Source organism: Crassostrea angulata, chromosome 1 (genome assembly GCF_025612915.1).
Source record: "Crassostrea angulata isolate pt1a10 chromosome 1, ASM2561291v2, whole genome shotgun sequence".
Lineage (NCBI taxonomy): Eukaryota > Metazoa > Mollusca > Bivalvia > Ostreida > Ostreidae > Magallana > Magallana angulata.
This window is the reverse complement of record NC_069111.1, coordinates 19,091,565-19,115,313: the sequence shown is the minus strand read 5'-3', so window position 1 is coordinate 19,115,313 and position 23,749 is coordinate 19,091,565. Positions and strand designations below refer to the sequence as shown.

The 23,749-nt window shown below is 32.1% G+C and overlaps 2 protein-coding genes across 2 annotated transcripts; one reads left to right on the top strand and one right to left on the bottom strand.

The window, feature by feature from the left end:
* Window positions 1–686: 686 nt before the first annotated feature.
* Window positions 687–8,113, bottom strand: LOC128166733 (epidermal retinol dehydrogenase 2-like). Its single transcript, XM_052832066.1, is given in 8 exon segments — window positions 687–842; window positions 3,869–3,994; window positions 4,927–4,950; window positions 5,163–5,407; window positions 5,668–5,799; window positions 6,888–7,072; window positions 7,815–7,974; window positions 7,976–8,113. Coding segments are annotated over 8 exon segments (1,095 nt in total). The 5' UTR covers window positions 8,099–8,113; the 3' UTR covers window positions 687–742.
* Window positions 8,114–14,557: 6,444 nt separating this feature from the next.
* Window positions 14,558–20,532, top strand: LOC128178005 (uncharacterized). The gene is made up of 12 exons (XM_052844989.1): window positions 14,558–14,642; window positions 15,335–15,427; window positions 15,753–15,839; window positions 16,167–16,221; window positions 16,795–16,945; window positions 17,057–17,194; window positions 17,651–17,786; window positions 18,144–18,299; window positions 18,540–18,757; window positions 19,487–19,610; window positions 19,865–19,938; window positions 20,064–20,532. Exons 1-12 carry the CDS (start codon window positions 14,558–14,560, stop codon window positions 20,148–20,150), a joined length of 1,404 nt encoding a protein of 467 aa, XP_052700949.1. The 3' UTR covers window positions 20,151–20,532.
* Window positions 20,533–23,749: the final 3,217 nt, after the last annotated feature.

Below are 23,749 nucleotides of genomic sequence, written 5' to 3'. Positions count from 1 at the left end.
TAAAGCAAAGGGTGACTTGAACAACATTGGGAATAATAAAAGGCTCTCCTCTACGTTAATGGCTGAGGGAACCTTGTCCTTTTTAAAATCAATCTCTCAAAAGCTGTCATTGACGATTTAATGCCCCAGCAATGTTAATATCAAACTTTGGTACAAAAAGGGTCTAAGTATGTTCCACTGGGAAAAAAGGAAAATTTATAACATTGACATAAGTTTAATGCCATTGAATACAAGAATTTGTTCTTTGGATAAAACAAATACACCCATACCAAAGTTCTCTCTCCGTGTGAGTTAAAATGATGCATCAAATAAAGAGAAAGAGAAAAATAAACAAATTTTTTCGACCATTTTATTAGATTTTCATTTAATATTGTTTTTTTTGTTTTTTTTTTTACAAAAAAACAACACAACTAAATAGATATAATCAACAGCATATAATTTGATTGCATTATATAATGACAACTTATTTTTTTCTTCAATATATATTTTATAAATACAATGTATACTTCTATTAACTGTCAACTAATGTGGCAAATGATTCGTGTGAGCAAACATTATTTATGAATTTAAATTAATTAATCAATATTCACAAATACAAAGTAAACCAAATTTGACAACCTCAAATGATACAAACAATTTCACACAAGATAAAATACACTGTAGTTCTAACTTTGGATCTAATACTATTTTTCTTTTAATCACATAGTCAGAGGTTCATACTAATTAATTAGCATTTTTCAACTTAGTCTAATTTAGCTGCAGCTCGTCCTTTGAATTCATCCATTGAATTAGAAGCACCAAAGACTCTTGAAAGAAGTTCCGATACTTTAACTGGGAAAATCCTGAAAATAATTCAGAGGGAAATTAACAAGTGTGATATTTGATTATTTTTGTAACTACATGTACGTTCAATTGTAGAACTAACTTGATTGCCCCAATCTTTCATTTCTACATGTACTTTGTGCACACAGCAAAATCACAACTCATATTGCTCACCAGAATTTTTTTATTCATGATACAAGTATCAATTTAATATGATGTTTTATATACTGGTTACTGTTTTTTCCCCATCCTTTTGCCTGTCAATGTACCTTCTCTCTTTCTCTGTGTCTCTCATATCTCTGTTTGCCCATCCATCCATCCATATCTCTCTCTCTTTCTCTCTCTCTCTTTCCAACCTCCACCTTCTACCCACACTGACATTTTACATATAATTTTTTTTCTTGCTAGAAAGCTCTCTCTCTCTCTCTCTCTCTCTCTCTCTCTCTCTCTCTCTCTCTCTCTCTCTCTCTCCACACACTGGAAATGCGTGTTCTTGTGTATTCTTCAATCATACTTACTTAGCACGTGCTATCTTGTTGGTGAAGTCTATGAGATAAGCCTACCATTCACCAAATGGGGCAAATGTCCAACAACACTTTTGTGCACATGTTGGAATGCTATCCCAATGCCAACAAAAATAAACTACTTAGCAGGTCTGTCCCAGTAAAGTGATCTTAAGACTGTTCAGTCACTGATTGGAAATTTAATGTAAACAGACATGGCCCAGAAATTAAAATTTTTTCCCTCCAAAGTTGCTGCGCTGGCCTTTAACATTTATTCACAAGAAAGAAATTAAAGTTTCATTAAACTCAATTTTTTTTTTTAAATTCCTGCATAAAAAATGTATTTCATGTCACCCCTTTCCCCACAAAAGCAAATCCAAACAATTCAATAATAATGAAAACAAGAGAAATATTAGTTCCTTAGAAATACAATGTACTAAAGTACTTTTCTTTCGGACTTGAAAAATACCCCTAATTTTTTATATATTGTTGATGTATAATTATACATTGTAGGTCATCTTAATTGTCTCACAGTAAATATGAAATATTTATTAACATAACATATCTCTCTCATAAGTTAAGCAAAAATGTAAAGGTATTTTGGTAAAAAGCCATTTTAACATGTATTTACAGTTACAGCTGCATTATCACTATAGAACCTTGGACTTTGGGTAGTTGTGTCAAACAGCAATGTGACATAGGCCTGTCTATTTCATTGTTAGCCACTCAACCATGGCTCTTTGAAATCAACAAGATTTGTCCGGCTTTTGAGCTAAGACTATGCAATCGATGCATATGTTGCTTGAAACCTCGTCATTTTTTTTTTTAGATTTGATGCAAGGAATAGCAACGCCCTTCTGAAAGTCCAAGGTCTTGTTAAAATTGTTCTAAAAGTAAAGGCATATGTGTGCACTGAACTCAAAAAGCAGATTAATGATTAACTGGATATGTGTACACCTTTCACAGTCTAATTAAAATAAACCTTTCACTAGCTTTGTTTTTTATTTAATAGAAAAAAGAGCTAATGAAGGTTTGGTTTTAATCTGACCTTTTTATTACACATACAGTTATCCCACCTATGAATTCAAGGAGAATATTGATTTCCCTATGCCAGAGTTTCAAAGCTAATTAAGTTTTAGAGGTTATTGTCAAGTGTTAGTCTTACTTGCAGATACAAGTATCAGAGTAAAGAATAAATATGATTCAAAAGCTAATAAAACCTATAATATTTACATAACTTTCAATCACATCCTCTACCATTTAGCTACTTAACTACCAGTATATATAGGTACATGTTCTGGGTGCAATATTACCTTTGATACCATGTTTAGAGCCATTGAAAAAAAAAATTCACACAAAATATAAAGAGGCATAACTCTGGCAAAATGGTTGAAAATTCTGACATGAAATCACTTCTACCTCAGATAATTGTGTGTGATACACTGATGCTACATGATTAATTGAGTATACAAGTTTATAAATAAGATAATTTCATTTTAGACTGCTGGGAGTAGGGGTCTACACCAAGAATAAACCAACCTCTTAGGCTCTACACAAAGATGTACTAATTTGGGTTTCTTCCTTTAAAAGTGTCCATGAAGTTAGATGCACCAAAATATTTTGACAAAATCTCCCCACATTTTCCAGGTAAAAACCTACAAACCATCAATGCTGAGTTTAGTTTGGACCATTGTATCTAAATTATTTGCCACTGCCTGTCTTTATTAATAGGATTTATGCACATACACAAATGAACATATACAGTACTGACCAGACCCAAACTAACACCAAAGCAGACCCCCACTAAACCCTGCATTTACTTTCAGAGTTTACTGGAGGTTTACATTCAATAGGTATGCTTTTTTTTTTAAATTTACGTCCACTCGGGTTTTACTTTAGGTCCACTTGCGGTTTACTTTGGGTTTACTCAGGGCTTGCTTTTGGGGTCCACTTTATGCACTGAGGTGTGAAGAAGACCTGTCTTTTATCTTACCATCTAACCGCCTGTAAATCCCGCCCCTTGTATATTCCAGATACACAGTTAGCGTCTGCTTTCAGGGGTCTACTTATGACTGTATTTACTCTCTGTGTCCTCTCTAGGTTTACTTTGGATTTACTCGGGGTTAACTCTGGATCTGCTCTTGTAAACCTGGAGTGAACCCCTGGAGCAGACCTCGAAAGTAAATCCAGGGTTTAGTTGGGGGTCTACCGGTACTTTCTGTTAGGTTTGGTCTGATCGGTACTATGAAGCAACTTATTGTCGGAAACCCATGCATATTCTTACAGACAGTAGGCCCACTCATTGAAATTTTCTTTTGAAAGTGAATGGTGTTTATAGGTTTATTTTGCGTGTCACAAAATTTATGAAAATTGGGAAAATGTTCAACCCTTTTTATTTACTATTTAAAAAAGTTTCTCTTGGAAAACAATACCAGTAATAATTACTGCATTTTGTGTATTTTGCGATGTAAAAATAATCAAGAAAAAAGCCAAAATTAGATCATTGTGAAAATTACAGGATATGCAGTATATGGTATATTTACCCCTTTAGCAGCACGAATATATAGATAATCCTAGGAATCATGATGATGTGCTGGTTGCACAGAACTGCGTCTACGATCCTGTGGGATACTTCCTCTGGCTTCAGAATGGGCAAAATGGCAGGAAACCTTTATACAGTAAAACAGAAAATCAAGTTTAGATACATTAAAAAGAAACCCAAGGTTCAAGATAATTGCTGTAAATACTAATCTGACATGACAAATGAGGGATGTACATCTATTGATTTTTAAGAAGTGTAGTTATGATAGTTTATATACAAAAAAAAAAAATCACTTAATGATTGATACTAAATGAATTTCTCTCTCTCTCTCTCTCTCTCTCTCTCTCTCTCTCTCTCTCTCTCTCATAATTATCAAGTTAATATGCAATTTATTATGACTTATGCTATATGAATATAACATTTACATGTAGTAACAAATTAGTTGAATTCTGTGAACTCAGATTCACTAAACAATACCAAAACATACCACTTTGTATAGTAATGCAACATAAAATAATATTTTGAAGCTCGTTAAATGTTATTATAGTGATAAATGAATAAAAAATAAGTGTGAAAAGAATAATGAGCATGTTATAGCTAAATCATAATAAAATCAAATTTGTTGGTCATATTATTTGATGAACACAAAGTGCCACCTTGTCAAAGTAATTTTGACCTCTGACCTATATTAATGACCTTGTCCTTATACTGCGATTGACCTTTAATTGACCTAGAATTGAGTTTGAAAAAAGAAATCTAGTTCCTTTTTGCCATTCCCCCAACAATACTGTAATGAAAAATTACAACTGGTGACAGATAAATAGGCCAGTCAAAAGCAAAAATTACTTGAACTGGAGACCAAAACTGAAATATACTCTACTTGGTTTTACGAAAGTCAATGATGTTTTGCTAGGTTTGTCATAATTGACCCTGTAAATCTGGCCAACTTTTTATGTCCTCACAAATAAAAGTTGGTTCACACTTGTGAAGAAAATTAAGTTATTTAAATGTTCCTCAAATGGTGAGATCGAATCATGCCTCATTAAAATATATACTTACTTGAAAAATGGAACCTTTATTTCTCTACAGGAATGACATTTACATATAAAAATCTTACCATATTAAATACATGTAATACTGATGAAATTGGGGTCTTTATTCAGTTCAGCAAAAATTCGACATTCATTGATTCAATTTTCTTAGCTACTCATGGCCATGTATGGAATGGTAGGCAAATCTCTGTTAAAGCTGCATATACAAAATAAAAGAAACTTTAAGCAGTTTTGACATGTTACCTGGTTTTTGCTCCCTCAAACATTCCTGTTGAGATAAAGTAAGGGCAGACCACTGTTGTTTGGACTCCATTTTTGCCCTGCATGCTAAGTTCCATTCGAAGTGATTCATCGAATCCGACAGCACCAAACTTACTGGCACAATAGTCGGCCAGTCCGTTAACCCCGATCAGCCCAGCAGAGCTTGCGATGTTGACGACATGTCCGTGGTTTCGTTCGATCATTCCTGGGAGGAATGCTTTACAAGTCTGTGTGGGGAAAGAAAAAAAAAATTATGTTTATTTTCAATAGAATCAAATGATCAATCTCACAAGAATATAACCTTCTACAATTTATATCATAGGTAATGCCATATATTGAAAGGTTCTTTATTTTTGAAATATTATTACTGGCACATTATCTTTAAATTTTTAATGAAACATTCTTTTTGACAAGAAATATCTTTGTGAATGGATTTTGTTTTTGAGTGCATGCAAACACTGTTTTTTTTGAATGCATGTTTCCTTACCCAGAAATGAGCTATGGTGTTGACTTCAAAGGTTTTCTGAATCATGTGATCTGGACAGTCAAGGAACTTCTTACCAGTGACAATACCTGCATTGTTAACAAGAATATCCACTTCCCCGACATCTCTTTTCACCTACAAGTTGACAGATATATCATTAACAGGAGCTCTTGTAAATAACTTAGTAGTGTAAATAGATTTATACACATCATACAATTTCTGTCAATATATACATGTATTTTATAATTTTAGTGCCAGTAACAAAATGGTTATTTAAAAAAATTCAAGGTTTAATACCAATTATGAAAAGGAAAAAGCAATCTTATAATGATGTACCACCTGCTGTTTAATCTAGTTCATGGTCAATTCCATGCACCAATACATAATAATATAAGAGAATATGATATTAAGGTAGTTGAATTGTAAAGTAAGTCAAAAACTCCCTCTATCTTTTCAACACTGTCAACAGTTGTAAATAAATACAGCAGAACAAAGGTCTAAGCTGCCTATATAAGCTTCATTCAGCTCATGATACTAAATGACTCTCTTTCTCTCTCTCTCTCTGTCTCTGTCTCTCTCTCTCTCCCTCCTTTTAATTGTATGAAAAGTATATGAACACGAAAATATTAGCAATTAATCAAAGGATAACACCAGCTATGTAAATTGTGGAAAATGATTTACTGTAAATAAAATTTTTAAAAAAAGGCCTTCAGACACATCATCTCTTTATCTGTTACATAAGTAACTGACCTTCCCCTCTTATCTAATCATGATGTCGTATAAAACAAATCTGTCTGAATTTAAATGTAAAGAGATAAAACATCTAAGACAAGAAGTGTGGCCTATGTGGATATATACTAATATTTGAGTTGAATGACAGCTAGACAAATGCAGATCATACAGAATTGCACAAGATACTTGATGATATTCTTTTTTAAAGAAACAGTTTTAAGCAGTACTTGGCTCACAAACCAATGACTAATGACTATGGAAATCATATGCAGTTTTTATGTTTGAAATTACTTGATCATGGAAAAACAGTATTCAGACAGTTCAGTTTTATTTTCAGAGATTTATACTCACACATTATCAAAATTGGCAAATATTTAAGTGACACGTTGAATCAAAAAAGATGTTTCAGTTTTTGATTATGACCACAGAAATAAGAAGAAATATACAAAATTATTATCAAATTATTATATAATTAATTAACAAGCAAGCACCTGCTGAGCTGTCTTGTAGATTGCTTCCCGGCTGCTGAGGTCTACAGTGTATGTCCTGACGGTGGCTCCAATAGCCTTGACCTGTTCGGCAGTCTCTTCATTACCAGACTGATTTATGTCCCACAAAACAAGTCTGGCCCCTAGCTCTGCAAATCTTTTGGACAACAACCTGCCTATTCCACTGCCTTCAAGAGAAATATAAAAGTACACTTACAGAGAAATATAAAGTCTATCTAATTACAGGCATGTAGCAACAAGGAGGGTGATGCAGCTGCACATTGCCGCAAATTTAGGGAAATAGACATTTTTCTTATTTTTTCTTCATATAAAAAGTATATTTTTAATCAACTTGTCACTCAACTTTTACTGGACAGTTTAAATATTGGAGGAAATTTTAAGATACGAGTCAACATTGAACAACACCACAAATTCCATTCCACCTCCGCAATTAGGATTTTGAAGTGATTATATTGTTTTTTATTTTTACGAGCAACAGAATTAAACCAAAGAGAAAAATGTACTTTAAATTACTTTAGTGAATATATCATACAGTAAAACACGCTTATAAAAAAACGAAGTGCCAGGTATGGGCGATTTTGCTTCATTATAAATGTTATTCACTATATCCATAATATGTTTTAATCTCACAGGGAATGAAAAACCACTTCACTATAAGCGTCATTTCAATAAAAACGTGTTCGCTATAAGCGTATTTTACTGTATATTTCATAAATCTGTTCACTATAAAGTAAATTTCATTAAAAAAATTGATTGTTTGATGAATTTGTCAGAATATTTTGCTTTTATCAAGTAAAACTTCACGATTGCATTCAGATGAAACTGTTAATTAACAACTTCCTCAAAGCAAGTTTAAAATTTTTATTACTTTCCTCGACCACCTCAGTGAAAAATAAATTTCCAGCTTACCTGCTCCGGTGACAAGCACTGTCTCTCCAGCAACACTTTTCCCTCTTAAACTGGCTGGTATGAAAGTTAAAACTATTGCCTCTAACCAGTAATATATTACCAACAACAGGGTAGAAAAGAACTCCAAAATCGGATTCATATTTGTTGTCGACAGTCGACAGATCTCGTGCACTCTGCTTTCGTTTTCGGTTTGACCTTTGGTCGAGGGGAGTAATCATTAGTTTCTCTATCAAAGCTATTAAACTAAATAATTTGATACTTCCAGTTAATGTTATTGTTGTCATAATCAGCGTTCTTGTTTAATTAAATAATAGTAGAGACTTCTACTGAAGATACGTGTTAAATTTAATTTTTTTTTATTTATCATGTTTGACATAGATGTTTGTAAACTAAGTATTCCCCGTAAAAAATCACGTGACTAAAAATGGCTCTACTGATGAAATCAGCAGCACAGTCACAGGTATGGCAAGTATTTTAAAAGCTTTTTTAAAAGGTGATTACTTACTCTTTACTATTAACACATATGTGTGTCCTTCTCTTTACATTTTAGGTTAATTTATACCCCTTTAAGCATGTTGAGATGAAATATATATCCATCATTCTATGCAGTTCAGCACAGACATGTATAAATTTAAGCTCAGTGTTCGCCTTCAGTATTAGGTTTGCCCTCTCTCTTTCAGGTTTGAGAATCTCCTCTGCAATATAACCGTATGCACAGATAAATGTAACAGAACATGACCACTTGCAAACGCTAATGTTTCTGAGATAAATTAAGTGGGTACCTCATAGCATACATTTTTAATGACACAAGGTGTGCAACTCCAAAGTCAGTGGAGTATTCCCCCTTGTGAATTGTAATGGTTTTCACTTTCAAGGGAAAAGCAGCGGACAAGTGTTTCTTTGATACCTGCATGTATGCAAAGTCAGATACTAGTATGTATGGCATGCTTAAAAATCATTTTCTTCTAAAAACATTTTCTTTGATAAATATAAATCAGTTTATAACAATTTTTCCATTTGACTAGCATCAGATAAGAACACACAGCTCAATTAAGTGTGCTGAAAATCCCAGCTGGAGCAGATCTCCGAGTTTTGCCGATCTTTAATGAGATAAGAAACCACTGTGCGTTATTTGTCAAAGATGACATAGTCAGCTATCGGCTACATAGTAAACATAGCAATGGACGAGGAATTATTTACACGTACAGGATAGTGTATTTGTGTTGCAAATGATGATTTTGAAATAAAGCACTATCAGATTAAAGTGAATTTATTAAAAGCATATTTTATTTAAAAGTTTAGTATATGAACAATCTCCTGAAAACAAAGTAATAAGATTATAGAATGTACAAGATTACATGTTGTATTATTGGTTAATGGAGTTTTTGAGACATTTTGTGTACATAAGATAGTGGTAATAGGAATTGAAAAAAAGTAATTAAATAAGAATGAATCTGAAGATTCTGTGATTGATAATCATTTATTGCAGATTATCATCCTGTCAGCCAGACAGGCAACCACTTGTTCAGATTGTCAGTATTCAGTAAAGTTTGAAATATATTGTTTGAATATGCATACTAATCCAATCTTGCAGATCCTAAACATTGATTTGAATAAGTTGATATTAATATAAATATTTTTTCTTTAAAAAAAACTAAACTGGGAGCACGATGAGTTAGATTTTTATTATATCACATATAAATCATTTTTTGTGTACTATTTGTAACAGTTGGTGTTGCTGTAAAAAAAATAATTCATTGTCCATCTGAATCTAATGTCAGTATATAAGAAGTAATCAGTGTGCATAACAGCTCGTTTTTGGGCTTCTTTTTTTTTTTTTTTAGGTTTGATCAATAGAGAATAAATAATACACAACTCAGAAGTACTACCAAAAATGATCTTCATAAACTATTAAAAGAAAGATCAAATTACATTTGGATAAAATTCAAGGAGTCTGAGATTAATACGTTTTTAAAACCTGAATACTATGTTAAGAAACTACTGTTTCAGTATTTACTGATTATGAAAATTGGTATATATATAGTTCTTTTAATTAAATTTCAATAAACAAACATGATCAAATACCATACTAAAAATAAAATTAAAAGATGTTTCGGTTATTAGTATTGAGATTAAGGTAGACCCCTGATTTTGTGGAACTAAAGAAATTTACAAACATATTTGCTTACAGGTACCAGGATTTCTGGTAATACTTCTTAAATCAAAAAAATCTTTATTAAGTCCAATTAACTTAATTAGGGTTTATTTAGGGTTTAAGATCCAGTGAAATTCCTGGTTACGAAAAGTCTCTGTACATTATCACTTACTATGTGTTGACAAAACAAAATCCTTTCTTCAGAAACAATAATTCCATGGTTTTGATGATTTTTATCTTTTACAAATCCAACATCTGACATATTTTTTCCAGCATGAAGTATATAGATCAATGAAAAGTTAACATTACAGGTCACAATTTTTACTCTTATTCATAATTGCTGAGGAAACAGAAATGGGGTTTCTAAGCTTAAAATAACTCTGTTTATGTACTGGGTTCTCAAACTTTTAATAGCAATGAGCAAAAGTTAATGACTTCAGATTTTAGATAAGAGCAATTCAGAAATCCCTATGGTTCAAAGCTACAGCGAATGGGCAGTGTGTCGGCTATTACGTCGCACCGAAGGTTTCCGACCTCAGAGGCTTCAGATATGCATATTGAGGTCACGCGTCTTATCAGCTCAGTAATTCAGCAATAGCTGTGAAACGGATGGGAGTAGTAAGGAAAATTTTGCAGAAATTGTATCCCACTCACAATTCAACTTGTTGGTCAATGTTTTTGTGATTGTGTCACCTGTCCTTTAACCAAATATTTTCTCCTTTCTGTGTAAATCCAAAGTGCCTAGTGGTATAGAAAAGTAGCCTCCCCTTCTGTGAATGCAATGGTGTGAAAGAATTTTTTTTTGGTTGGCAAGCAATGTTTGGAATCCAGTGCCTGTGACTGACAGTGGCACAATATCTATAGCCACATAATATCAGAAACTCTTGACCAATCTCATGTACAACTTTTTCTGCATGAGATTCAAAAGGACATGCAAGTATACTTATATGTACCAGTACATAAACAATTAAGGCATATTTTTTGCATGCTATACGTTGCAGTTTAAGTGCCTGTGGTGTTATAATGAGAGTTTAATTAATTACTTTGGCCTTTTAAGAAGTGACAATTCTGCCTTTTCAAAAATCCTTGTCAATGAGATGATGATAGGAAGAACATTTCATACCCCTGAAATGTGACAGTTTTATGTGATTTTTGAAAAAAAAATTTCGTAGTTCTAGAGTCAGAGAGATCATGAATTTGGAAACTAAGCCTAATGAAAAACAGTGTCCAAATTATCAGGAATTGTAATTGGGTCAATTTAAGTTTGCTGGCAGCAAAAAATATTCAGGCAGATCACCATGAAGTAAAGCTAGAACTCCACAGTTCCGTTATCACAAAACCTTACAATTGTAAAGGTACTGTTTATAACGAGTTGTTTTAATTTTAATAAAGAGCTTGCAGAGCTTTTAAGCACTTTGTCCTGGCAAGATGAGCTCAATCATATGAATCTACATGTGAATTATTGATGTGATAACTTAATTGAATTGTAAATTGTATTTTAAAGAATTTTAGTGGAAGTTTAGTTACAGGTCAAGGTCAGAAATTAAAGTCAGTAAAGGGCAAGGTCATTAAAGGACGTTGAAGATAGTACATTTATTTGCGCCTATTATTGGACTTTTTTATCAAGGAGACACATTGCTTCAAAAACTTCTTGTCTCTCAGTCTAGCTGGTATCCAAATTTTCATTTTAAAGAAAAGTACATAATATTAGTAAAAGTATTTATATTTTCATGGTTTACTCTAAAAATTGTTCCAACTGGAATGGAATCAAGTATTTATTCAAAAGACAAATTGCAAACATTTATCTGAAAAAAAAGTGCATATAGCTGAGAAGGCTAATCAGGGCAATTTAAGAACCAGGTGCATTAATTATAGAGAATATAGTATGACCAATATAATTGTGGGATTCTAAATAAATAAAATTGCAAGAATCCTACCTTTATATTATTATTTATTTTTACCGTTTTCAAAAGTGATACATGTAATGAAAGCTACTAATAATTATAAGTGCTCATGTAAATGATCAGGGCAGTAAGAGCTGAGGCTTAATGTACTAACAGTGTCTGGTCAATGACCGCTGTGTTGGGGGGAGCAAAAGAACACTGACCCTCATGCAGTGAGAGAAAACATGCATGTGCCGGTAACATACACAGCGCATTTGTGAATAATTTAACATTTCTCCATGGTATCTATTCTACTTTGAAGAAACCCTATAGAGATTTAAGGTAAACAATGTCTGAAAAATTTGTTTAGATAAATTATATTCATGCAATGTATAAAGTATATTGTAAGCTAATGCATGTTCAGATTTTAATGATATCTATGTAGATACAATTGCTTTATTATATTTGTATTTTTGTCCCCCGCCGCAACGCGGTGCGGGGACATAGAAATGCCGGGCGTCCGTCCGTCCGTGGGTCCGTGTGTCCGTGGGTCCGTGTGTCCGTCCGTCACACTTTTTTGTAAGCGCTCTCATGCCTACAAATTTTGACGGATTTTCATTAAATTTATACCAAATGTTTATACCACTAATACCTTGGTCAAGTTCGAAAATCAGCATTGGTCGATACTTTTTGTTGGAGTTATGGGACTTTGACCACAATAATGACTCCGTTTTATCCAAAAATTGACCTTGTAAGCGCTCTCATGCCTACAAATTTTGACGGATTTTCATAAAATTTATACCAAATGTTTATACCACTAATACCTTGGTCACGTTCGAAAATCAGCATTGGTTGATACTTTTTGTTGGAGTTATGGGACTTTGACCACAATAATGACTCCGTTTTATCCAAAAATTGACCTTGTAAGCGCTCTCATGCCTACAAATTTTGACGGATTTTCATAAAATTTATACCAAATGTTTATATCAGTAATACCTTGGTCAAGTTCCTAAATAGCCTTGGTCGATAGACTTGATACTAGTATACTGCTTGACCGGCGGGGGACCCAGGAATTCTATTCTTGTTCAACTAGGTTTTATTTATCAATCTTAACTATACATGTACATTTGTACTACCCTTCAATAAGATCTTTGTTTACATACATGTATTTGAAAATAAGTAAATATGTTGAACAGTTTATTTGAGTAGGGGTGGGGCCGATGGAGTGGGGAGTGAATATCGACTTAAAAATAGCTTTGCTTGTAATTATTTTCTGACCTGTTTCTTAATTATTTTAGTTCATTACTGAATTGATTGCTTATAGCTGGCATTGAAGTACACGTGCATTTTAAATTTTCTAAAGGTAACTTATTGCAGCAGTAAATATTTCATTCTAACTGGCTTTGTGCACACTTTGTACAAAAATGAGAAACCATTAGCAAACGGTTAATATGGAATCCTTGATACAGTTTGTAAGTGGTCATCCAAGGTTCTTAGTAGAGTTCAAGTAGGTCTTAGTTCCTGAATGAATAAGCTCACGGCCATTAAATTCTTTCTTCTTTGTATACTACCTCAGTATTCCTAAATTTGTAGATAATGTTAAATGCAAGAAGGTGGAACGCAATTTTATGGAATCTCTCCAAAAATCACAATGAGAATGGGATGATTAAAACAAAATAAAGGCTTGTTTGTGTTCTCAAGTTCATGTTTCTTACATGTTATCATTAAACCTTAAATTTACATATACTGGTAATTATGTATACAATATAGATTTTGGTGAAAAAAAAATTCAGCCTCTTTTAATAATAGTTCATAGATGGACCCAGCTTTTACCAGAATGTAAAAGTTTAAGTAAATTAGATACCATTGTGCACCAGATATCAAAGTGATTTTGGAAGACCCTGACCATATACTGGTATATATAAGGTTATGCAGTAAATAATCCACCATCAAATTGATAAAAATACTTGGATGTGAATCTTGGAATTTATACTGCCATTTTCCATTTACGGTAGATTGAACTGTGTTAATAGTTTGTAATTATGAACACCGTTTTTTTTTTATTTGTCCAATCTCCATTCTGTGTCAGTGAATGGATCCATGAAGATCTATTTTCAAAAGGACTTTGAAATATGATATTTATTATTTGATTCAGAAGTTAAACATCACAATTGAACACCATTGCATTAGTTTCTACATCCATTATTTGATCAGCCTATCAGGTTCACAAAATAAAATATTTGTGATCTGCACTGCTAAAAAAATACCCAACAAAATATGACAAATTTTTGTCCCACTTATAATCTTTCTAAAGAAAAGGAAGACCGTTTCTGATTCAAATTGTGTAAGGAAATGTTTGTGACTAATGAGGAGGTATTTAGAAAATTAAGCTGTTGTGGATTATTGCTCATATTGCTTCTGATAAGGAAGTGTCTGGAAGTATGCCAAGATTTATTTAACATTAAAATACATGTATCATACTTTCTTTTTACAAATACAAAAGGTTATACATGCATTATCAAAAAAATTATGAACTTGCCTTTATCTAATAAACAGGAAATATTTGAAGGTGGCATATGGGATGAATTGAATAAAGCTGTGCAGAATTTTTCAAAAATTCATGAGGATTTTTCAGTTTGAACTAACTGTGAATTTCTGTTGCAGAACTGAATGGTGTCAAACAAAGAGCTTAGAACTTATAGATAATGTCACAATGTACAGAATGTAGCAACACCGGTGAAAATGGATCAGGGGAGACAAATAGTGTCTCCAAAGGAGACAGATATACGAGTAAGTGATAAGTACATGTATTACAAAATGTACTTGGTATTAGATATAAATGAAATTTTTTGGTTTAATTTCCTCTTCTCTGGTGATGTCTTTCCCTCGCAAATTCATATCCCTTGACCAACATTTCAAATGCCATATCAAACCATTATGGTTCTAGATGGTACATGTAATTTATTTTCATGTAATGCATGTAAGTGAAAATGAATGTAAACCAATGAATTTCTTTTATTTTCTTAAAGTACAAAATTTTACCCAGACAAAGATAAACCTGTATACTTTTAAAAATGTGCAGATTTTGTTGCAATTTTTATTTTTGAGGATTTTGATGTCATATTTTTTTTAATATACCTTAAATTACATTTAATTACTAAAAAAATATATCCATGAAAGGGTTGCTCCAAATTTTAACATTAAGAGGTTATCTTTATAGAAACAGTGTTATTTTTTTAAATATGTGGTTCAATGACAGTTTGTTGATACAGTATAAGGAAACTTTATTGATTTTTGTGTTACATGGCTGAAAAGGAAATATCTATAATCTTATGTTCTAATTTAATAAAAAAAACACTGATTGTCAACAGACCAGATATAATATATATTCCTCTTATAATTGTAATTCAAGCATGATACTGAAATATTTCACACCATTTTTTCCTGCCTTGAATGTACCACTATAGTCTCTATTTTACCAGATAGTGGGGCCATTCCCTCTGGGACTGGGGACCATGGCCAGCCCGTCCAGAACAGACAGATAAAATCCCTGCAGTTTTCTGAACCCAGTAAAGGTATGTGCTTATGCTATCATTGCTCACACCAATGCCAATGATTCTAGTTCTCTGATATTGGGCATTAATAATCAGTATTATCAGTTTTACCTTCTGCTTCAATATAAAACGCTGGCTGTATAACAATTGTTTTCCAGTATTCGTTATTTAATTTTTATACTGCAGTTTTCAAAACATTCAGATTATATCTATTTTATTATCGATAGAAAAAGTGTTTTAAAAAATCATATTACATGTACCAAGTACCTGTGTTTTAATTTTATGTTATTACTACAATTGTATAAAGATTCGCCGGAGTTAAAGAGACACTTTTATTTCAAAACAGACCCCCTCACCAGTCAGATTGACAATTTGTCTCCAACTACGAGAGGGAAAGTTCAGGTCATTATAGAGAGCCTCAGTAACCATTCAGGTGAAATCATTATAAACTTTATTAACACACTGCATCAGATGTTTTAAAATTAATGAAAAAAGATCTACACCAATTAGATAACAGATCTGTTATTTAAATGCTGAATGTAAACTTTCTTTGGTGTAAATTAAAGATTCTGATTTTTTGAAATTCTTTGTGTTTGTTATATGGAATCGCATAATTCTGAAATGGTTTTAAATTGTGTACCATAATATATTCCTCTGCTGTAAAGTTAGATTTTGTGGATCAATTATGTGTACACCAGTACGATTCAGTGAAGTATATATATTTTGGTTGTAAAATCTTATTCTGTATTTTGATTTTCAGCTGTTGTTGTGGAGGATGAGAAAGGGCGCCCATCTCTACAATATAACCAAAAACAGTAGGTGTATAAATAAATTGAAATCTGTGTGTGAAAAATTGTTTATCCTACTTAATTTCTTACATCTACATGCATTACAAACCAGATTAATTGAATTAATTTATGGTAATTGATTCTCATAAAATTTTGATGAGTCTTGCTGTTTGACTGATATCACTTGTCTGGAATATGTATTCTCACCCCTTGGCTCAACCTTGTTCAGTATTCACCCCATAAAGTGATCCATGGTAGGGAATGTGCAGTCGCCTTGAATCAATTTTCTAGATCTAAGGTCAAGGTCTAAAATATCTCTGTTCAAAATCATAGTCCTCAGTATATTTTCGCTCAATCCCTCTTGGTTCAAACATTATGCTAAAAATCACTTACTGGGTAAAGGTCCTAGTCAAAGGTCAAGACCAAAGCAGACGTCTTCTTTGTAAGATCCTTGTTGTATCTAGTATCTATAGCATTTGTTTTACATCACATCCAGGGTCAAATGTTAAAATTAAAAAAAAAAATAAAAAAAAAAAAATAGTTCCTTCATTACTGTTCTACAGAAGACTTATAGTTTAGAGCACTGAAATCTTGTTATAGAAAACTCTACTGGGATGCGTCAAATGCAAACAAAATTGCAGTTCCAAAGTCAGAGCAAGACATCAAAGCCAAAACTGAAGTGTGTCTAGAAATGTTGGAATATTTAAAGCTAGAAAAAGCCCCATCAGGAGTTGTTCTCAACAAATTAGAGGTATTCTTCAATAAAGTAGTGGCTTTATTAATAAATTGGTTAAAGACAGGATCATGTAGTAGCAAATTAATTGGTATTGATGATTTTTTTTCTCTTGACCTGAAATATTAGATTCACACAGAAAGAGGACAGTACAGAGAAAATATAGAATTTGAGAAGACAAAGGAAGTGCTTGGCAGAGGCAATTCTGCTGGAGATATTGTTGTCATTAAAGACAAAGTCACAGGGAATGAGCATGCTCAGAAAACAGTAAGGAAATAAAGCCCCAATCCTGCTAATTCTTTTGTTGAAAAAAGTCTCTTTTGCTTTAACTTTTCATAAGTTCATATGAAGAATTAAAGCACCCATATTGTTTCTTTGTATACTATTGCTAATAATGAGTCTGGAGGAAAAAAATAGTGTGGTTGTAAATGTGTTGGATTCTTCTGCTTTGGAAAATCTATTACCATATATCTGTTTTTATTCGCTTGTCACAAAATTTGCGAAAATGGGGAAAATATGTAGTATTTTTAATTTGTGTCAGTCATTTTTAGCGATTTTAAAAGTGTCTTATAAAAAATGATACAGGATATAATTTCTGCTTATTCAATATTTTGCGATTTGAAATAGGTCACAAAAAAGCGAAAATTATATCATCGCGAAAATTACCAGATATGCGGTATTACTTTTATTATAAACACTTGTATTATTTGTGTAATATTCCAGATAATGATCTCAGTTTTCCGTCCAGAGGAAATCAGAGCGTGGGTGGATCTGAGCATGGAGGGAGTAAGTCCGGAGCTGTACATGTTCCGACTGGACGGAAATAAAGTGGTTGTGCACATGGAAAAATTAGACAATGGTATCGGCTCATAAACTAATACTGGTAGTTTGATAAAAGTATTAAGTAGAAAAACAGTTCTCTTCAGAAACTGTCATGGTTTTATCAATATTTGTGTCCAATTATTAATCAGATGTTCATTGAAATATAATATATCTGATAAAAGATTGAATTGTTAAAACCATTTCCTAGGGATTTACATAATTATCATTTAACCTGTTAAAATTGAAATTTCACTACCGTTAAATCCTGCAAAATTTATGTCCATTAATGAAACCACATTTTTTTTTCAGAAAATTTTCAACAAACTGTTGTACATGTATTGCAGAAGCAAAAATAGGATAAATAAAGTTAAATTAAATTTTATATTTTTTGCAGCGGTCACTCTTAATGATGTGATAAACAAGCACATAGACACTCTCAGACAGACCAATGCTGCTCTACTGAAACCATTCTCTCTGAGTGTATTCCATAACCTACTTGAAGTGGTACATACAATGCATGAGAAAGGATGGACACATAGAGATCTTCACTGTAATCTATTTTTTGTAATGTAATGTAATAGGTACATGTAATAAAGGTTCCAGTACATGTACATGATTTCAAAAGCCTTTAAATCTGATATATTGCCAAAGTTTCTTTTTTGTATTGAATTTAAATCTATGGCAATGCTATCTTTGAAAAACCTATGCTTATAATTCATATTTCAAAAAATGTGCTGCATATTTCTATGAAAAGATGCAATACATTGAAATTTTTTCTTAATATATCCAGCTGGAAATGTTATGATCCAGAAAGAGTCTGACTGTGAAGTGAAAGTGAAAGTCTTGGACTTTGGAAATGCTGGTAGGATAGACAGTAAGGGCGGACTCAGTGGAATTAAATCAGATGTCGTCAATGCTCTGAGAACATTCAGTGCTTTATATCTTGGAGAAGAGTTTCAAAGCCAGCTGGATCTAGAACAGAACTGGAAACAGAGAGTGTTAGAAAGAGTATGTACATGTCATTTGTCTGTTTATCATTTATTTTCACCTACAGGCACTAGGAAATAATTAATTATCAAGTAATTGTAGATGTCATGAACTATAATGATACATTAACATCCAATAAGTGTTTTTTGTTCAATTTCCTTTAAAAAAAACCCACTAACAAACAGTTTTAAATAGTCTGTGAACAAACAAATTACAAAGCAAGATCTAACCGATTTGATCAATGAACACCAAACTATTAATTAAATCAACAATGGAAAGATGTGGGTTTTGTATTTTATTTGCACTGCCCACTGCTTTCACATTCAGTATAACTACTTTTTATGCTACCCACGATTTAGGTGGATATGTGAAAGAATGGTGACAAACACCACAAAGCAAAGGAAATGATTCTTAAGAGTAGTCATGCTTTCACAGATTTTGGTATTTGATAAAAACAGACCATTACTATTAATTTTGTACTTTACTAAAGTAATCTATGTTAAGGGTGGGGGATGGGATGGATTGGTGCATGCTTTTTGTCTGTCTTTTAAATACACAGTACATATACCAGTACATACATTTATGAACTATCAATGTGTTCACTGTTTTAGATCAGAATAGTTGAATTCCTTTTTCATTCATGCTTGTAAATAATTTTCTTCATTAATGTTTTCAAAATTTTCTATTAATATACTGAAAATTGTAAGAATAAGTGAAATATAATGATTAAAATTGTTGTTGTTTTTTCAGATGCAAGGTTTAGATGATAAAGAAAAAGGGGAAATGTTTTGTCTATTTGAAAGTGCCTTAAGAGTGCTGTCAGCAGATGATATCATGAATTTGAAGCAGACAGTGGAAGACATTGCTGAACTAGGTTGGTATTTTACATTTTACATTAGATTTTCACATTGCATGCTGATGACTTCAGTAACCTGATCTGCAATGATATTGATCAAAAGTAAACTTTTTTTGTGTCCATTCAAAGGCACCTTCTACAAAAGAGAAAAAAAAACAATCTAAAATAAAACTCAAATTTACAAATTATAAAGCATTGTTATAGATTATATTTTCATTCTTTATTGCAATCAATTACTGAATTTTGAATCAATTATTGAATTTATATTGAAGACTCAGTCACAGAAGTGATGAAGGAAGTAGTGCCAATTCTTTTCCCTGAAGAATTCGCCCAGAATGAAGAATCGGTAATTTCATTTCATTCATTTGTCTCTCTTGCGATTTTTCCATATAGTGCATGGACTGAAAATAAATGACTTAATAATACAAATCTATTATCAGGCTTGACACATTATCTTATTGTTGTTAACAGGGCAGTGATGAAGATGCTGTTGATTTTTCCCCTCCGATTAAAAGTATCATACAGAGGCTTAGAAGATCCATTATGATTGGATGCTGAAAAAACTATTTAAACAGAATACAGTGATATGATTGGATAATGAAAAAGAGGCAGACTTTTTAACCTATCAGATTTTATAAAAACAGTTTCATTGGCTACTTACCTTTTGTTTAGTATCGCTCTTTGCATGATTATTTTTAAAAGTTTGCTTGATTTGGTCTGAAAACTGGCAGCAGATGAATTTGAAGTGATCCACTTTTTAATCAAAATTTATTATTGAGTCTCATTCATCAATCCCCTCAGTATTGTCTGTTTTTGGAATGTCTCTTTATCTTTATATATATAAGTTGTATTCATCAATAAGTCATTGTTAACTAGTCTTAATTTGTTTAAATGGAAATATGTGTATTCAAAACTGCAATCATCAAAGTTGTTTTTTAAATATATGGATGTTGTAGAATCACCACCACACATGTAGACTTTATTTTTACAGAGATCTGAAAGGTGTTCTTCAGGTAGACAGCTAGTGATATTTTTACCGGAAAAAATACAAGTTCAGTATCTCTTTACAAGATACAAAATCAAAGTCCATACTAGGTGCTCATTTTGAAGGTAGTAAATATTGAAGTATATTAGGGTTAAATTTATTGCATTTCTATGATGGTTTTAAAGTAAACATGCCCATGTTTTTTTTAGAACTACTTTCAATATTTAACTTATGATTTCTGAAGAAAAAAAATCTTCACAATGTCAAAGGTGTATATACTGAAGCTTTGTATATGTACTATGTGATTTTCACTAAAGCTCAACACTGTTGCTATGTCTCTACAATCTGAAATCCAGTTCATAGTATTTAAAAAAAAGATATATCATTTTTGTTTTTAGGGGGAGAGGGCTATTTCGAATTTTATTTCTTTACATCATGTAATCTAACGTTGGTCCAAAATAAATAAAATTCAGGAAGGAAATTGTAGCTAAAGATTGACAAATATGTACCGTATTTAAAAATGTACAGTTATTCTGAGCAATTTCGGTATGCATGGACACATTTTTTAAAGAATTGAAATGATTACTAATCATGAATGATCACTTGCATTTGACAATCTTGATTCATTTAGTTGTACCATTAGCTGTATCATACAGTAAATGAATTAAAATAAAAACAGGGTACCGGTAGGTGTAATATGATATTTGCATCCCTCCCTTCAATTTGTTATAACCAATAGGACTCAAATTGACATAACCTTTATATGCAAATTAACAAAAGTATTTATTTACTTATATATGAAATTCATTTAGTGTCATTATGATCTCTTATATGCCTCTGTTTTTGCTCACCTGAGCTTTTCTGATCAAAATTTGTCCATTATCTGTTGTTATTGCTGTTGTTGGCGTGGTTGTTGTCGTCATAAACTTTTCACATTTTCAGCTTCTTCTTCAGAACCACTGGGCCAACTTCAAACTTGGCACAAAGCACCATTGGGTGAAGGGGATTCAATATTGTTCAAACGAAGGGCCACACTCACTACAAAGGAGAGATCATTTTTAATAAATCAAAATTTGTTGGTATTTTTAAAGAATCTTCTTCTCTAAAATCATTCAGTCAGAAAAGCTGAATTACTTGTGTGGAAATATCCTAAGGTAGAATCACTAGATTCAAGTTTGTTCAAATCATGATCCCTGGGGGTAGGTAGAGGCCACAATTGGGGCTCAAGTGTTAACATAGGAATGTAAAAAGAAAAATCTCTAAAAATCTTCTTCTCAAAAACCAACTGGCCAGAAAAGCTTTAACTTTGCTGTATCATCCTCAGGTAGTGTAGTGTTAAGTTTGTTCAAATAAAAATATTCTTCTCAAAAACCTTAAGGCCAGAAAAGCTGGAATATGTGTGGAAGCATCTTCGAGTAGTGTGGATTCAAGTTTGTTCAAATCATGATCCCCACGGGTAATGTGGGGCCACAATGGGGGTGAGTTAAGAGAAAAAAAAATCTGTAATGATCTTGGTTTCAAAAACTGAAACAACAAAAGGAGCTCAACATTGAACTTAGATATATGTTGAGAAAACTTGAAAGTTTTTGAAAATATATTCTCTGCTAAGTTATCTACTAGATACATGTAATTTGATGCTCTAAAGCTTTTGGTCAATTTGGTGGCTATCATTGCTCAGGTAAGCAATGTAGCCCCTGGGCCTCTTGTTTATAGACTTTAAAAAATGTTTTGTTTCAATTGTTAAAATGTAGATACATGTATATGCTTATGACATCTATTTTTAGATGGGAAATAAATGTTACTGCATTTCTTTTATTGTTCAGGACTGAAGTTTTTTTCTTGTTTTTAATTTCCACAGCATTGTAATTTTGTTAACATGTTTTAAGATGAAAGGGTACTTTAGCACTGATAATTTACATTTTAACTTTATGTTTGAATCAAATAAAATATTGGATAGATGACATATTCATGGTTTTCTTATACATGAAGTTGGATTTTTTGTTGATTGACTCCATGTAGAGAGAGAGAGACAGACGGACAGACCAATAGACAGGTGGACTAACAGACAGACAGACAGGAGAGGGATCTGATAATGAAGTGAGTGTAGACACTATTGACAGGAACAGACATCTTAATTTGACAAAAAGATTTATTAAAGGCCAGCATTCATTTACTGTGGTGTGCACGTCACACTCATATCGTCATTGTTTACATAATCTTACATATTTTCATTCAGTCACATATAAAACGTTTGTTTCAGGGTTTCAAATGAACAGAAAGAAGATTGAATAACTCAACTTTTTTTTAATATAAAAAATTATGTGAAATTCTCTAATTTAAATTTTTATGTTCATTATTCTGTGTATTTCTAAAAGCGATGGCTTTGAAAAGCCTGAAATTCCTGAACTAATTTTAATGGCTTAGACCCATGTACTAACCCAGGAAGCTTATATTTTTTATTGTGACATTTGGGTTGTTTATTCATTGAAAGTCATTTTGTGTCTTCTTACAATCATTTTTCTTTGATGTCACTAATTTCTGTGTTATTCAGTATGTACTAACCAATTTACTGTTCAAACACTAATTTTCAAACATGAGACTCTTATTTACTTAATTTGAGCCCTTTTAGCAAGAAGTTTCTTACTTTTGGTGTGTATTAATTATCATTATGCATTAATCTTCTTTTTACTTAAATTTTTCAAAACATACGCAGTTTTAACAAAGAACTATGTGTGGGATAAAGTGTTTTTATGCCCCAAAATTCAGTTACGAAAAGAGCTTTAGAAATTTGCTAAAAGATTAGGTTAATATACAACTATTTCAGATTTATAAAGATAAATTGTCTTATTGAAGTCGTAATAGAAATATGTTAATATGTTAATAATTAGTTAATTTCCAATAATATGACCAATAATATTTTGGAGCAACATTGTGCTCTATACCTCCTACTCTTAAATATGAAGAAAAACTGGTGAAATTTTCACACTTTTGAAAAAATGTGGGAAATGGCCCATTTATGTGACATCGTAGAAGCACAAGAAATGATCGACTGATGTTTTAAAACTTTCAGATTTCTGTAACTAGCGTATTCAGTTTTATGTTTTATCAAAATATCTTTATAATATAATGTTTTCCAAATTTATAGAATGCGGGGGAAGAAATTAGGTCTTAT

Bases quoted from the DNA above. Each gene is read 5' to 3' on its own strand.
- LOC128178005 (XM_052844989.1), top strand. From the start codon at position 14,558: ATGTCACAATGTACAGAATGTAGCAACACCGGTGAAAATGGATCAGGG. The intron at 16,222-16,794 runs GTAGGTGTATAA...ATCTTGTTATAG, and splicing joins CTACAATATAACCAAAAACA to AAAACTCTACTGGGATGCGT. The intron at 17,787-18,143 runs GTATCGGCTCAT...TATTTTTTGCAG, and splicing joins CATGGAAAAATTAGACAATG to CGGTCACTCTTAATGATGTG.